This window comes from Amia ocellicauda, chromosome 7 (genome assembly GCF_036373705.1).
Source record: "Amia ocellicauda isolate fAmiCal2 chromosome 7, fAmiCal2.hap1, whole genome shotgun sequence".
Taxonomy (NCBI): domain Eukaryota; kingdom Metazoa; phylum Chordata; class Actinopteri; order Amiiformes; family Amiidae; genus Amia; species Amia ocellicauda.
This window is the reverse complement of record NC_089856.1, coordinates 11,504,472-11,519,707: the sequence shown is the minus strand read 5'-3', so window position 1 is coordinate 11,519,707 and position 15,236 is coordinate 11,504,472. Positions and strand designations below refer to the sequence as shown.

At 43.2% G+C, this 15,236-nt stretch overlaps 1 protein-coding gene across 2 annotated transcripts; it reads left to right on the top strand.

Annotated features, from left to right (window-relative positions):
• Positions 1-1,630: 1,630 nt before the first annotated feature.
• soat2 (sterol O-acyltransferase 2) lies at positions 1,631-14,506 on the top strand. Of its 2 annotated transcripts, none has more exons than XM_066708396.1 (16): positions 1,631-1,828; positions 3,238-3,368; positions 4,055-4,116; positions 4,447-4,580; positions 4,709-4,762; positions 4,958-5,065; positions 5,248-5,530; positions 7,488-7,563; positions 8,573-8,657; positions 9,268-9,313; positions 9,889-10,018; positions 10,510-10,607; positions 11,126-11,224; positions 11,560-11,695; positions 12,223-12,368; positions 13,520-14,506. In XM_066708396.1, the coding sequence occupies exons 2-16, from the start codon at positions 3,293-3,295 to the stop codon at positions 13,574-13,576; spliced, it is 1,590 nt and encodes a 529-aa protein (XP_066564493.1). In that variant the 5' UTR covers positions 1,631-1,828; positions 3,238-3,292; the 3' UTR covers positions 13,577-14,506. The 2 variants fall into 2 exon arrangements, with proteins under 2 accessions (XP_066564493.1, XP_066564492.1); XM_066708395.1 differs by having other exon boundaries at positions 4,019-4,116.
• The last annotated feature ends 730 nt before the right edge of the window (positions 14,507-15,236 follow it).

Below are 15,236 nucleotides of genomic sequence, written 5' to 3'. Positions count from 1 at the left end.
CACAGGATGGGTGTGTTTTCTATTCAGATAAATATGCTCTGAATAAATTTTGTTTTCAAGGCACATGTGTACAGTCAGATCTGAATCTGAAAGAATTTTAAAAGCTCAAGCATGCTTTTAGGGAAGACAATATATGCATTCTCCTCAAAAAAGCATTAAGCACAACTGGTAATGCACAGTAGAATGCAGACTGGGAGATGACAGCAAATGCTGCCACCGTCCCCTGAAAAGACCCGGAGGCAAGAAAGAGTGGATAAGTTTCACCACTGCAGGGATAGCATTGCTTCTCTGGTTGGCAGACTCCAGGTTATTATTTCAACACTCCAGTACCTCAATAACTCTGTGGCTGCCAAGACCATACCTGTTCCTGATATGCTCTGTTGATCTTGATAAGGTTACATATTTCCTTTGAAAGGATTGCTGATGGCGACAGTTTAAAACATGGTTTACAAAGTTATTTAATTGACACAATTGTAAGTGTTGCTTAGACTGCCAGCTTTAGTACATCTAATCTTAATAAATGCTACTGTTATTTGCACAACTTCCGCCCCATGTAAGCGTTTTTTTGCAGAAACACCCAGAATTCAATATTCGTCTATGGCCAAGATAAATGATTTCCACAAATCACACAAAAGTAATTGCTCTTGTTTAGCACACGGCACTTGACATTACCTATATCTGTGACAGGTGTGCGACTCTTAAACACACACAGTCTTTACTACATCTGTTTTTCTTGTTTGTCCTGCCAATATCTATAAGTCTGTGATGTCACTTGGGAAGGGTGCGAGATGTTTTTCCATGGCTGATCGCCATCTACATTCATACTGATCTTCTGCCAAACTGACAGGAGGTAAGCCTAATATTGATAAATACTGTCCCTATCATCAGATCCAAAAAACATCAGGCACTGTACAAAGTTTTGCTTCACACTGGACAAGCTGTAGATGCGCAGGTAGATGTGCATCAATTTTACATCGTCATGATGTGGGAGGAGTTACCCATCTTTCCCCTAAATCTAAAAAGTCAATTTTCACAAACCGTGACTAAGGGTTGTATTAATAAAGGGGTCACTGCCAAATCACAATAGACACTGTTTAATGGTGAAATAAAAGCAGAAGGATGTTTAACATACATAATTTATGGCTCATTTGGCTAATGTCAAGAGGCTGTGCAGGAATGAGTCATTTTCAGTCATTTTACAGTTTAATTGAGTCTTTATTCAAGTCAGAAATATTACAGGAAATGGCAAACTTGTGTTAAGCACTTTGTGAATGCAGCCCCCAAGTCAAATAAAACCCATACCTCTTTCTTAGAGCTAAAAGCTTCTAAGGTTACTTTCATAAAAAAGGGAAAACCTGTTTTGCACTACAGGAAGAAGCAGTGAAAGCATAATTTCACTGTGTAATAGTCTGTAGCATAAGTCAGAAAGGCATATATTTAATGTGCAATATGTGATAGTATCATTAGAAAGGATTGGCATCGAAGAGGAAATGACACGTGGACTTCAGGATCGGGTTAAGAAAGAGGATTCAGTGAAGAGCCCTCCTTGTACAACACCGTGACACAGAATGATAACAGCCCCCATATCTGTTGCAAAGGCATGACTGAGCAAAAGGCCAAGCAGAGCAAAGATCAGAGGAGTGGGGAGGACACAGTACAGAGCGCAGTCCCGACTTGTCTTCCCAGGTTTACACAGTTCATGTCTGTTTCCGAATTATCCACATCTGAGAAGCCTTGTTCAGCCAGTGTGCCTCGAAAAGCAAACAAGCAAACAAAGAAAACCAACAAAATATACACCAGCTGATATCTGGGACGCTGCTGCTGGATCGTAAGTAGAGCGTTGTTTCATGTTGGTTTTAAAACTGGCCAATCCCTGGTCGAGAGGAGAAGGTATAGTTGGGCCAGTGACACAGAATTGAGGGCTGTTCCTCTTATATGAGGCCCATTAAAAACCCATCTCTGAATTATCTTTCATCATAGAGCACTTATAAAGTGCCGTGGTCTCCTCTCTTCTCGTACTTCTATAACAGATGCTATGTTTCCTCGTAGCAGTTCGATACTGGATGACTTGGCCTTGGTGTCAGTTATTATTGAGATTCTCAAATGCAATTAAATTAGTTTTCCTTTCAGCCACTGAGAAGTTAATTAGTCAGAATTCACTCACAAACCGCTTTTTTCCTTTTCCTGTGCCTGAGCTTGACTTTCGCTTTCAATTAATATTAATGAATTTTGTTGAAGGTCACTATTCAGATAAACTGTTAAACAAGTCACTGTCCTTGCAAAAAAATTAGGTAGCTACTCTATCAGTATCCACAGTTCAGTACAAATGAAAAGATGTTTCACACTATTGTAGGAGACAAAAAACTATTTCAATTAGTAGTCAAACTATTTTATGTATTAAACAGATAAATCGTCCAATAAATCATCAGAGTTTCAGGATGATTGTAAATTACAGACATGAAACTGATGTACAGCTGTAAAATGGTCATTTTGTTTGTCTTGTTTGCCACCAATTGATGTTGCGTCAGTGTGTCCATTTCATCTGAGGACAAGTGTAGTAGCCAAACAAAACAAAAAATACTAAAACCAGAGGAGGTTTGAAACCCTCTGCCTGTTGCCAGACTGAAAAGCAAACTGCTGAATTATCCATTCACCCAGCAGTCCGTGTCACTATCCCCCTCCCAGCCAATCACAGTCCAGAGGGAGGGCCCCTGAGGTGGGGTGACGTTATGCAGTCTACTCTGATTGGCAGCTTCGGCGGCAGGGGGAGTAAACACAGCAGTGCTAGTAAACAAAGCACTTGGTTAAAACCAAGGCACTCGCAACACTCTGATCCCTAAATAAATGCACATATTGTAGGGACTGTGTGGTTTTCAAAGGAAACAAAGGAGTCAGTACATAGAACATTTTTAACTTATAAATCATGCCAAGTTTTGATAACATTTATGTTTATAGTCAATCTAAATAATACTATATGATAAACACACACATATATATATATATATATTTATGAACCTATCTGTCTATATCTATCTATGCATATATGATCAATGGGAGACAGACAGACAGAGAGCAGGCATTGCTCTCTAAGCCTAGAACAAAAACCCTGGGCCAGAGCTGAACACTGCACTACCCCAGCGTGTTACCAATGTTCATGTCACATCATGTTGAGTGAGCTGACAGAGAGGGACATGGTGAAAGGTGAGACAGTTACACGGTCATGCCTCCCACACACAGGGCTCTTACCCTCCACACCCCACCCCTCCGTGCGACGCCTGGTCTCAGAGATGCCATGGCAGAACCACTCGCTGCCAACAGCCTGCGACAAAGGAACTCCAAGCCTGCAAAACAGGGCCCTCCGGAAAACAGTAAGTGGGCCCACCACATTCCCCTGGAACCCCGTCTTGTGGCGTTAAATTCCCTGTCACCATCAAATATTTCTATTTAGTTGAACACACATACACACACACACATTTATACGTATACATATATATGAATAAACATATAATCAATCTTCTATGTGGGTGCTTTGAGATGGACTTTATTAGATTGCATTGAAGTACGGTTATCAAGATCAGTAGTGCAGTGTAAACCAGGCCTTAGAGTGGGAAGGTGAAATCTCACAATCTATTGTTACACTGTATACCTCTCATGACTGGAATGACAGCCGGCAGAATGCAGCACCATGACATCACCATCAACACTATTCTCTACGTCAAGGGCAGAGGGAGAGAGCTGAAATCCAGCAGTGTAAGAAATGTCAGCGCTAGAAGGCAGGAATGCACACCCTGCTGATTGGGAAAGATATCAAAAGAATCTGAGTTATACTGATAAACACAATTTAAGAAAGATAAAATAAGAGAGATAACTGGATGGTAGACAATTTTAAGAAGCATGGCCAAAAAAACAAAAACAAAGCTTGCAGACACAAACAGAGCCATCAGTCTATGCTATGTCTGGATGCACAATTATATTATAGTCCGACGAATCTCACTGATGATATGCCACTTCCTAACAGCTGTGACAGGAGCTCTTGCTGTTCTTGTGTGTTCAGGGCAGGAGGAGGGATATGGGGGTGAGGCCGGTGGGCTGATCCAGTGGAAGAGACACATGGAGGTAAGGATCTGAAACTATGCTACGCTTCTGCTGCATTTAAACAGTCCCATTAGTGATGTAGTCCTGTCTCACATCTGGCTGGGCTTTCCAGGCCTCAGTGGTAGCAGCCAGGGTTAAAACCTGAATGCAGAAGGTTTAATCTCTGCAGTCACATTGAATAGGACGTGTAGATTTCAAACAGGGCTTTTAAAAGACGAGAACAGTGCGTCTCACGGCCACTTCCCAGGATGGGCCACAAGACCTTCATCCACCCATGGACGTCCATTGTCCTCCCCACCCCCTTTGCTACCTATTGCAAAATGTAACATCTGAAAAAATATATCCCCCCAGCATGTCAAGGCAGAGCTGTTGGAGCAGATTCAAGGCCAGCTCAGTGACATTCTCGACAAAGCTATCAGTGAGTCCATTCAGTCGTACTCCCAGCGCAAGAAGCCAGGCACAGACGGGCTGGAAACAGCACCCAGGTAAAGTATACTCTATACTGTAAGCGCAACCTATGTTACCAATTATTGTTATGTATGGATGCACAGGTGTAATAGCTTGAAGGCACCTCTGACCCTTGACGTCTGCTGATTTGTTTGTTTTGTTTCAGGACGCAAAGGCTGGAAGATGGGAAGGTGTACGTGGAGAGACGGTCTCTGCTGGAGTAAGTGCGAGTTTAGGGAGATGGCCAGGCTCTGGGAAAAGTGGTGCAGAACATCCTCAAAAAGTGTCCATGGCCAGCTGAGACAAGCCTAGCTACAGGCCCAATCTGAGTGATAGCAGTACTGTTCTCACACCCCTGTCAACTGTGGGTTCCTGGGATGGGTGTCCTAAGCCAGGTGTTCTGTGTCTTCTGCAGCGAGCTGTTTGAAATCGACCATATCAGGACCATCTACCACATGTTCGTGGCCGTGCTGTGTGTGTTCATCATCAGTACCGTGGCCGTGGACTTCGTAGACCAAGGCAGGTATGTTGCAAGGCCCAGGTTTACCCACAATGTTCATTCCACTTCTTTGACAACTTAATCCAGAGTGTTCCCACCACGTTATGTGGCTCTGTGTTCACTTGATTGCGATGTTGCCAAAAAAACAATTCTGTTTAGATGACTGTTGGTTTGAAGCCCTCAGTGTGCTCATCCTCTCCTCTCAGGCTTGTGCTGGAGTTCGACTTGCTCGTCTTCGCTTTCGGGAAATTCTCCGTGGTCGTGTTCGCCTGGCTGCTCATGTTCATTTACACCCTGGCCATGCCCTACAAGGCACTGTGCCTGTGGGGAGCGCGCTACCACTCCGCCAGCTTCCCGCGGGTCCTGACGGGCTGCATGGGGCTCCTGATGACAGTATGTCAGAGCTGCGTCCTGGGTGTGTACCCCATCTACGTCGTCCTGCACTACGGGCTGCCCCCAGCATCCAGATTCATCGTCATCCTGGAACAGGTTGGTGAAGTGCGCCCGTGGGAGAAGTTCGATCATCAGGGCTCTCCGCTTACTTTTTTCCTTAGGAGCATTGTGCCCCCACCCTCTGTACGTCCCTGAGTAAATACATGCACACAGAAGCGCCGTTGCTAACTCAAATGAAACGCAAACATTTTCCATTTGTTTTTTCGTTTGATATATATTTATATTTTAAATTCAATGTGTATGGCACTAGTTTGATCATATAGTATAATGCGCCACGGCTGTGCAATGCACATCCAGAGGCTCTGAGGCGTGCACTACACATTTAAAGAGATGTCAATCACTTTTTGGGAAAAAGTTTTTAAGGATCTCTGTTAGTTACAAGTTTTAAAAATCTTTTCAGACTTTTTACTGTTGCTCTCCTTCATTGGCTAACCTACCTGCTTGTTTTCTTGCTTATTTTGTTGTGTCTGTCTGTACTGTACTGCTGTATTGCATCTGTGTACTGTGTGTCTTGACTGTTGCTTGAGTGTAGCGCAAGGGTATAATAAGAGTGCGTTCTAAATAAAATGTATAATAATAATGTAGTTGAGGAGGTAAAGAAACTGGTGTAACTTGCGAGACACACACGAGTTCAAGTAACGAATACTTTGTGCGGTTTAAATGTATCCAATGTGCCGTCCTTGACAGACAACTTTTCTGATCCAGAGGCAGCGGCCTGCACCAGCCGAGTGTCTTCATCCTGCCATCGCGGCTACAGTGCGCCTCTCTCTAGTGCTCTACGTCTTTGTCATGCACACGCCATGTGAGGTCAGCTTTGCAAATGTTGCAGCAAATTGTCTTCAGTGTAAATTCAATGTAAAGTGCTCCTATACTTTCCACGGGTGTAGCTGCTGCCTCCGCCATCTTTCAAGGATTTTTTCAGTACTGTGCCCCAGGTAGACCAAACTAATCGACGATTAATTACATTTTAAGATTTTAATAATCGACATTACCGCTAAGTTGTTGCAGTTTTTGTTGCCTTTTCAGTTAATTGTGACAATCCACAACCGAACTACATTTCCCACATTTGCTACTGTAATAACGATTAGTGTAAAATATCATTATCATATTCATGTCAATGTAGTATTTTCTTATAGAGATCAAATATTGTATTCGCACTGTGAGCCCAAATTGTATTTCACATTATTTTTACTTGCAAATGCAAGTAAAACGCTCGCACTGTAGAGCCCTGATGATCCAGATGCGATCGGTTTCCAGGACTGTCTTTATTGTCTTTGCAACCTAACTCTGGGTTCCATTTCCTTGAAGAATGCATCATCTCAAGTGGTAAGAGTCAGGTTCCCCCTGGCGTCTTCAGTGGGTCATTTAACGATTTAAAAAGGCCTGTCCAAGCCTGTAGAATTGCACATCCAGAACCCCTTCTGATCGGACAGACCAATCAGCACAACACTAAGGTGGGGAAAGTGCAGCCAGGGCCACTGTACCAAGAAGCAAAGCGGCAAAAATGTTATGTCGCAAATGAAAACCATGAAGGCGTCGGCCACCAACCCCACCAGCCTTGATCTTGACAGTAATGTAATCTAGCACCATTATCTCACAGTGCTTTCCAAAGTCTGCCTCCAGCACCTCGCCATGGATAAGAGCTTGAAATTGCTGGTCTGGTGTGGGATATTGCTTTACTCTAAGACTGACCAGGCTGCTGTCTCTCTGGGCCCATAGATTTCAGGGGTAAAGTTGTATCCAGCATCGAGATAAGGGCAACAACACTTCTGAGATATGAGATTGCCTGGAAGAAAGATCCAAAGGGCAGGGAAGAGGGTTGAGGCGGGACTCAGACTCCATTGTAAGGACTGGAATCACATTTTAATGCACATTTTTCACTCTTTGAAAAGCTCTGAAGGGAAAACAAGGCTGCATGGGAATCAGATTGTGGACATCCATCCCTGGAAAATGAATGCATTCCTGACCCAAATTCAAATTTTTCCACATTTAGATACGATTCCTGATGAAAAGCTACTCCTTCCTGCGGGAGAACATGCCAGAAATCATGAGAGCCAAGCCGAAGCCGGGTGAGACACATACTGTTATGGAAAGTTTACGCAGAAACAATACAAAATAGATCTCTGAAGCCCTTTTACACAGAAACCACCTCAAAGCTTAAAAAAAGGCAGATATGTTTTTAAATTGATTGTGATCTTTAAGCGGTGTACAGGAACTGACTGGCAGCAAATTATCCGGACACCGGTCACATCAAGATCATTAAGTCGGATCTATTCTAACCCAATCTGAGCCCGAAGTCCAACTGTTTTTACATTGATTGGCTCAGTCACTGGAATGAACAGCGCTGATGTTATCTAGTGGGCAGATAACACCCCCTGTCAGAACAAATAACCAGCTACCCTAACAGACATACCTACACTGTATGTTGAACTCCCCAATTGCTGGAGCTGAATCAGTATTTTCATGCTGTTGTGTTGTTTATCTTCTGGAAAGAAACCAGCTAAAGAATACAATTATCCAATTAATTGACAACACAAAATCAATATATAATACTTGCAAGCATGTTCTCCATAGATCTCTGGAAGAGATCCCTTCATATAACGCGTTTAAACATAAAGCAAACGGACACATACATTGACACACACACATCTTGTTTGCAAACCAGTCTCTGGCCTCAGTTGAAAGAGTAAATTCTCTGCTTAACGGTCAGCTCAGAGTTTAGCCACATGTGCTGGGAGCTCTCCACAGACACACTCAAATTACTGTTCCAATATCCACATCTTTATACACGTATACTATGTAGTTTTAGCACCCGATCTCTGGGTTCCACCAATCACCATGAACTCGTCTAGATATCTATGGGGCTATCTATGGGGCTATCTATGGGGATTTTTTCTTTTCAAATGACTTTTACTCCAGACCTAAATATCTCACCAGACCTCCTTGCTCTTAAGATAACAGGTGACAATTCTCCTCACAGACCAAAGGGAGTCATATTCATAGAATTTCTTACAATACAAATACTTCTGTTTACTTCTTGGTTTTTCCTCACACCATCCTGTGTTGACTTTTCTGCAGGAGAAATGGTCAAATTACCCCAGTTTTCCAATTATCTGTACTTCCTGTTCTGTCCAACGCTGATCTACAGAGAGGCCTACCCCAGGTAAGAGAGTACTAAGGCTCAGCACTCAACCATTAGTTAAAACATACAGGGAACTAGTCAACTCATTGTAATCTATAATATGAGAAAAATAATGTTTGTTTTTCAGAGTGTGGACTGAGAAGATGAAAGATTAGCCATTCTTAACACTGCCGGCAGATTGTAATAAGTCAGCCACTTCTGGTATTCAAAAAATGCTCTCTTTTGTATTGTACCCATGAGATATGTCCTGAATCCCATGAAACGCTGATACAGCACATGTGATTCTTTTACATAATGCATGCATGAATTTTCCATGAATGTAATCAACATGTAAAAAATTCTGTTTTAACAGCCATAAGAGATGAAAATGAAATGCAAAAGAAAAAAGAGTGAAGAGTTAGGAGTGAAATCTTATCTTTAATGCTTTATGATCAATAAAGCAGTGTGCAGATAATTTTTAGATGGCAAGCCCAGATTCTGATGCAATGCTCCAAAGGATATGAAGCTCTCTAGACCAGATGAAGAGGAATATACAAATATGCAAAGACACTAAAAAGTCACTGTGCACTGGCTCTCCCAAAAAACATGTATATATCTATATAACCAATTAAAATGTTTCGTACCTTGGCAGGAATGCATACATTAGATGGAACTACGTAGCTGTCAACTTCGCACAGGTGAGACTATTTTAGCAATTATTTTGTCAATCATGCAGCAAATAAATAGGTGCACATTTTACAAAGATCAAGACACTCTTACTAAGCTACTTCAAGTGGCAGGTGCAAAGAAAAAAGTAATTCAGAGTATGACGTTTTATCACTGTGCCAATTACATTCAACCGTGTCATCCATTATTCAGCACTGGGAATAAATCAGGGACCAAAATCATCAGTGCATGCTTCCTTCAATTATTTTTTATCAATGTATGCCCTCTAATGGCAGTTTTAGAACAATACACTCACCACTGCCAAAGAAGGCAAAAAAAAAAAAAATCTATTGGATTTCACAGTACTGCCAACCGCCCTCTACGTGGAATCCTGAAGCTTTTTTCCCCTTCGGCTCAACCAAAATGTGCTTAGCTTCCTTGTGCCTTGCAGTCTTTTGGAGTTTGCCACTTTGTTACATCAGTTTTTTGTAGAAACAAATCACACTCTCCATCAATGATCAAAGCAAGGCACTTCAGTTGCTCAGTTATGAAGCTTTCACTGTATCTTTCTCTCCCTATCTCTCTCTCTTTCTGTGTCCCTGTCCAGATCCTCGGCTGTCTGTTTTATGGGTACTTTATCCTGGTGCGTTTATGCATCCCAGTCTTCACCACAATGAGCCATCAGCCCTTCAGCACCAGAACATTGGTCCTCTCCCTATTCCACGCCACTCTGCCAGGTACAGGAACCTCCAGGCCTTCATTATACTGCAAGTGTCGCAGTGGCCCCTGTTAGCCAGAGAGGCAAACTGCATGTGTCATTGTAGGTGACTAGGAAAGATGGACCTATGTAGTCCGAAAACATCCCTTATTTTTTATTTTCCTAATGCCGCACAGAAGAGGTTAATTACTCACTGTGCCTTCAGATGCAATCAATTAATTGCAGGACATCCCCTAATTAAACCTCATTGACTATTTAAAATATAAAAGCAATGGCAGGCTGTGGAAGTTCTCTGATGGCATGCATCCCCCACACCCCAGGGGTTGAACCCTCTGCCAAGTACATGTGAAATCCCATGAATAGAGGCCAGGAGCTGAATGTTTGGCTGTGGCTTCTGGGCTTCCACTCCAATTGCAATGAATGACAGCTGAAGGGGCGAATCAGTGCACTGGTGGCCGGGGTGTTGGGTGTGGGAGAGGACCTGGTGAAAAATGCCCCTTTGCTCCACAGGGACCTTCATCCTGCTGCTGACCTTCTTCGCCTTCCTGCACTGTTGGCTTAATGCCTTTGCGGAGATGCTGAGGTTCGCCGACAGGATGTTCTATAAGGTTAGTGGGGGCTCCACAGCCCTGGAGGGTGAGGCGTCCCAAAATTCTGTGCCCTGCAGGTCTGTTTTCGAGAGGGAGAGAGGGTGGGTGGGGTTTAAGGGGACCACCACTTGTTTGAATCTGTCCATAGAGGTATCCTTCTTGTTTGACTGATTTATCTCCCTACTGTCTGGGGATGTTCCCTTGAGACCCTCAGAATTGTCCCCCAAGGTTGAGAGCCACTTCTCCCACTCCAAGTATGCACCAGACCCAGTCCCTCAGCAGTTTCTAATCGGACAGGACCCACTATGGTGTTCAGGCTAAATACTAAATGCTTACAAGAATTAACACCAATTGATCAACACACACTTCTAATCCCCCCCCCCCCCGCCAACTAGAGAGCACTCCAGTACCACTACTGTGACGAAATATTGAGGGACCCTCCCCACCAGTATCTGACCTGCATTCACTGGTGCCCTGAATTCTGAACTCTCAGAGTTAAACCCCTCGTGTTGCTGCTTTTCATTGCCATTCCTCAGGACTGGTGGAACTCCACTTCCTTTGCCAACTACTACAGGACCTGGAATGTGGTCGTCCACGACTGGCTGTACTATTACACCTACCGAGACTTCCTCTGGGTAAGTTTGGTGCCTCTGTTATCAAGCAGTTGTGCTGTGCATCTCCTCCACATAACCAGTTCACCTTGCGGCAACAAAGATTTGTAAATTTCCGGGGGAATGTTGTCAAAACGTTGCACAGTAACGTTAAGAAACTAAATGCCTGCATTCTATATATTGACAAATAATACAACGCATGGAATAATCTCAAGAAAAAATGTAAAAGATTAAACCAAATGCATGTGCAGTAACCAAATTGGGCTGGTTAAGGACTGATATTCCAGACATGGGCCTATGCAATGTCCCAGACAAAGCTGCTGTGCACCCTGACCTCTGACACCCTCCTTCAATCGCAGCTCTCCGGCAGGAAATTCCGCACAGCCGCCACGCTGTCCGTCTTCATCATCTCAGCGGTGGTCCACGAGTACGTCTTCACGCTGTGCTTCGGCTTCTTCTACCCTGTCATGTTCTGCCTCTTCGCCGTCATCGGGGGTGAGAGTCTTCCCTTCAGGTGTCCGTCACTAGGCTGGACCTCTAGCACTGATTCCTCCGGCATGTGTGTGTCGAACCAAGCCAACACCTGCCTTTGAATGAACCATCTGGGCTTGGGCACTGATGTCTGGAAAGTGAACCAGGCCCACCTCAAAACTTTGACCCACACAGTGAATCGCAACTGACCAAGTTGCACCCTATTGCATTTTTATTTCATAAATAGTAGAAAGAGGCCTATAACTATAGATAAACCATGATAGGCACAGATTTGTACTTTGCGATGCGTGGGTAGGTTCAAGTTTTAATGTGGTCTAGCTCTTATACTGTATGTATTTTCTATCTTACCCAGATTTTTTTTTCTGTTTCTAATCCTTTTTCTATCCTCCAGTGTGCTGCAGAGCAGGGTGTTAAATTGATTTCCACCGTTAACCAACATCTGAGTTCTGCTTCTGTATGCAGGAAGCATACCATCTCCCTTGCCAACAGACTGGGTTGTATCACCTGTGTTTTGTTTTGTTGTTTCCCAGTGCTCTTCAATTTCATACTGAATGACAAGAGGAAGAACCCCATCTGGAACATCATCATGTGGACGTGCCTGTTTATTGGACAGGGAATCCAGGTGTGCCTGTACTGCCAGGAGTGGTATGCCCAGATACACTGCCCACGCAAAGAGGTACGTGCCACTATCAGACACTATCGCCTCCACACAGACACACACTGCAGGGTATCCCAACATTACAGTGACACAAGCACTGTGAGGTCAGGGCTAAAACATCTCTACTATAGTTTACAATATTGTGCTGCACTCAACTACGATCTAATTCTGTTCACTGGGTTAGAAGGTATTGACAGAGTGCGGTTCAGCTATTGTTTTGTCCTAACAGTAGCTAGCAATGATGTGAGCCAGTGATGATTATTATTTTAGTTAAAACGAGATATCCTTTTCCTTTGATTAAAGGCAACTAATACCTGAAAACACATCCAGCAGCTGTTCAAATTCCCATCTCATCAGCGTCGAAGGAATGGCCACAAACACAGTGTCCAGCCATCCAATTTTAATCAGGAAGGACAGTACTACAGATGCTGAGAAGCAATGAGAATTGCCAGTGTAGATTTAAAAGTTCCCTCCCCACGAAAAAACACACGCTATTTGCAGCTGAAAATAAGTACAGAGAAGAACCCTGGGAGGACATGCAGAGTGATAAAACATTACTGTTACTGTTATGCAGAAGTCCCATAGCAACCAAGGACTGATAACACAGAGAGCTGCTCACAAATAATACAGCCCAAGGAGATTCAGGAGAAGCCAGAATAGTCTAAGACATATCTGTTAAGTGAAGGGGAGGAAGAGGGCAGTTGGAGAGGAGAGCCTACAGTGCAGAGCTTCATGTGGTATCCAGCAGAGGGCGCTGTCTGGTGCTCTCCGGCAATGGGGTGCTGAAATGTGGATGTGTAAACGCACATGTACTTCTCACTCAGCATTCTAATGGTGCCTCTCTCTCTCTCTCGCTCTCTCTCACTGCCACACACAGCTGGGCCCAACAGAGGCCCCCTTGTTGGGCTCAGTGTCTGTTACAAGCCTGGGGGCTACAGTCACACACAGTCTTATAAGCTACAGCACTGCTTTTCAGTCCTGGTCCTCGGAGGGGGTGGGGACACTGTCCTCCAGGTTCTTGTCCCCACCGAGGTCTCAATGACTTCTTCATCTTCACATAAATTTGCTCAGCTCACAAAACCGTTGGGGGGGATTCCAGTGCCTGGTATTGCAGCATGTTGGCTGCAAAAGTCTGTCATTAATTAGTATACTTCCTGTTCCTGCTGTAGGGGAGCTTCTGGGAGCTGGTCACTCCAAGATCCTGGTCATGTCGCATGCAGGTTTAGCTAAAGCCACCTTGTGGACTGGATCAAGAGATTTGGAAGAAGGCAACTACTGGAGTCAGCCATTACCCATGTTTCCCAAGATCCTCAGCAGCACTAGCCATGGGAAAGCTTCACAGGAAATTAGGAAGAGGGATCCCAAGACCAAAAACCAGCCTTTAACACAGCTCAGTGAAACCAGACAGCCAAAAGTTTCATTCTTCAATTTTCCTTTGTTGTTGTTGTTGTTGTTGTTGTAATTTTCTAATAAAATATTTTAGATTTAGTATTTTATTCACTGCTATTTACTTCTTGGAGTTGATAGGAGTGGAAACTGTGCAGAAATACATTAAAGGATTGGGAGCAAAGTGTGATCTTCCCTGTAGAGCCGTTATTAATATTTTATATAAACTGTATTATGTTTTATATTAGAAATAATAATAATATGCAGACTGAGCAAAGTAGATTTGTCAAGCTAGCAACAGACAGTTGTCCAGAGGATATGCTCTGGACATTCTCCTCTCCACTTTGACTTCTGTTCATTATGATAAGAGGAATACCCAAACAGATCAATAGCCCACAGATACCAGTTGGTTTGGGGTTTCCTTTTATTCTCTCAAGGCTGAAGATGCTACATTATAGTGATTGATTACCTCATTGTGAATTGTTAAAGAAATATGAGATTGGGCAGTTTGTATGCCACAACAGGAAAACACCTGCTTCCATGATGACCCCCACTGCTCAGGAAGACCACCACAAACATTCAGAAACCTGATCTCAAGACAACACTTTGGGAAACCTGTCTGTGCCCCTTCCCACAGACCAACATGTCATGCATTGTATAAAAGGCTATCCACTTCTGCTGTTCAATAAGTCCCTGCTGAGGTAGAGTGCTTCCATGTCGGGCCCCTTCCAGGCCTGTCATGTTAAATAAATACATTTACCATCTATGCATCCAGACTGGGTTCTTCATTCCCCATACCGCCTTTGTATTCGTTCTGAATAATCTAGTATGGAGGGTTCAGCTAGGCTCCATAGACTTTCCCATTATGGCCAGCTACCCTTCAGACACTCTTTGTGACGGCAATATTGTGAGGTATCCCAGTGTCCACTAGCTGTTTAAACAATCGATGGAAATCTGATTTATTGGCATTACTTTCCTACACAATACTATTGTCTGAATACAATATGATCACCACTTTGATTATAGCACATCTCTCAACCCCAGCGTAACAATGTGGCCAGTAATATTGGATTAATGCATCTATTTTACTGGTGTCGACCAAGTGGACCTGCTGTCTTAAACCCATACTGATACTAACACAAACACTATCACTTATGCAAAGATTATGGAATGTATTGTATGTCTTATCATCCAGGTGTTAAGGACTAAATTTGTGAATTTGACTGGGAACCAGTGAAGCTGTTTCAAGGTAGGGGTAATATGTTCCCACACTACCAAAAGTGATTTATTGAGATTCTTACCAGAAGAAGAATTTTCTTGTAACAAGAAACACATATATATTTCGACCAGCTCACAAGTTAAAATATCTTTGTTTTCTTGGTGTAAGGAACTGAATTTTATTACAGCAGTCATTTCTTACAGCAAGTAAAATCTAACTTAACCTTAAATAAAGCCATAAAACAGTACCTTCAGTACCAGGTGATATTATTCATTTATTAT

What these genes read in the sequence shown, in the direction of transcription:
- soat2 (XM_066708395.1), top strand. Translation starts at nt 3,293, where the DNA reads ATGGCAGAACCACTCGCTGCCAACAGCCTGCGACAAAGGAACTCCAAG. An exon ending in AGTGGAAGAGACACATGGAG is followed by an intron (nt 4,117 to 4,446) that starts GTAAGGATCTGA and finishes ATATCCCCCCAG; the next exon opens with CATGTCAAGGCAGAGCTGTT. An exon ending in TACAGAGAGGCCTACCCCAG is followed by an intron (nt 8,658 to 9,267) that starts GTAAGAGAGTAC and finishes GTACCTTGGCAG; the next exon opens with GAATGCATACATTAGATGGA.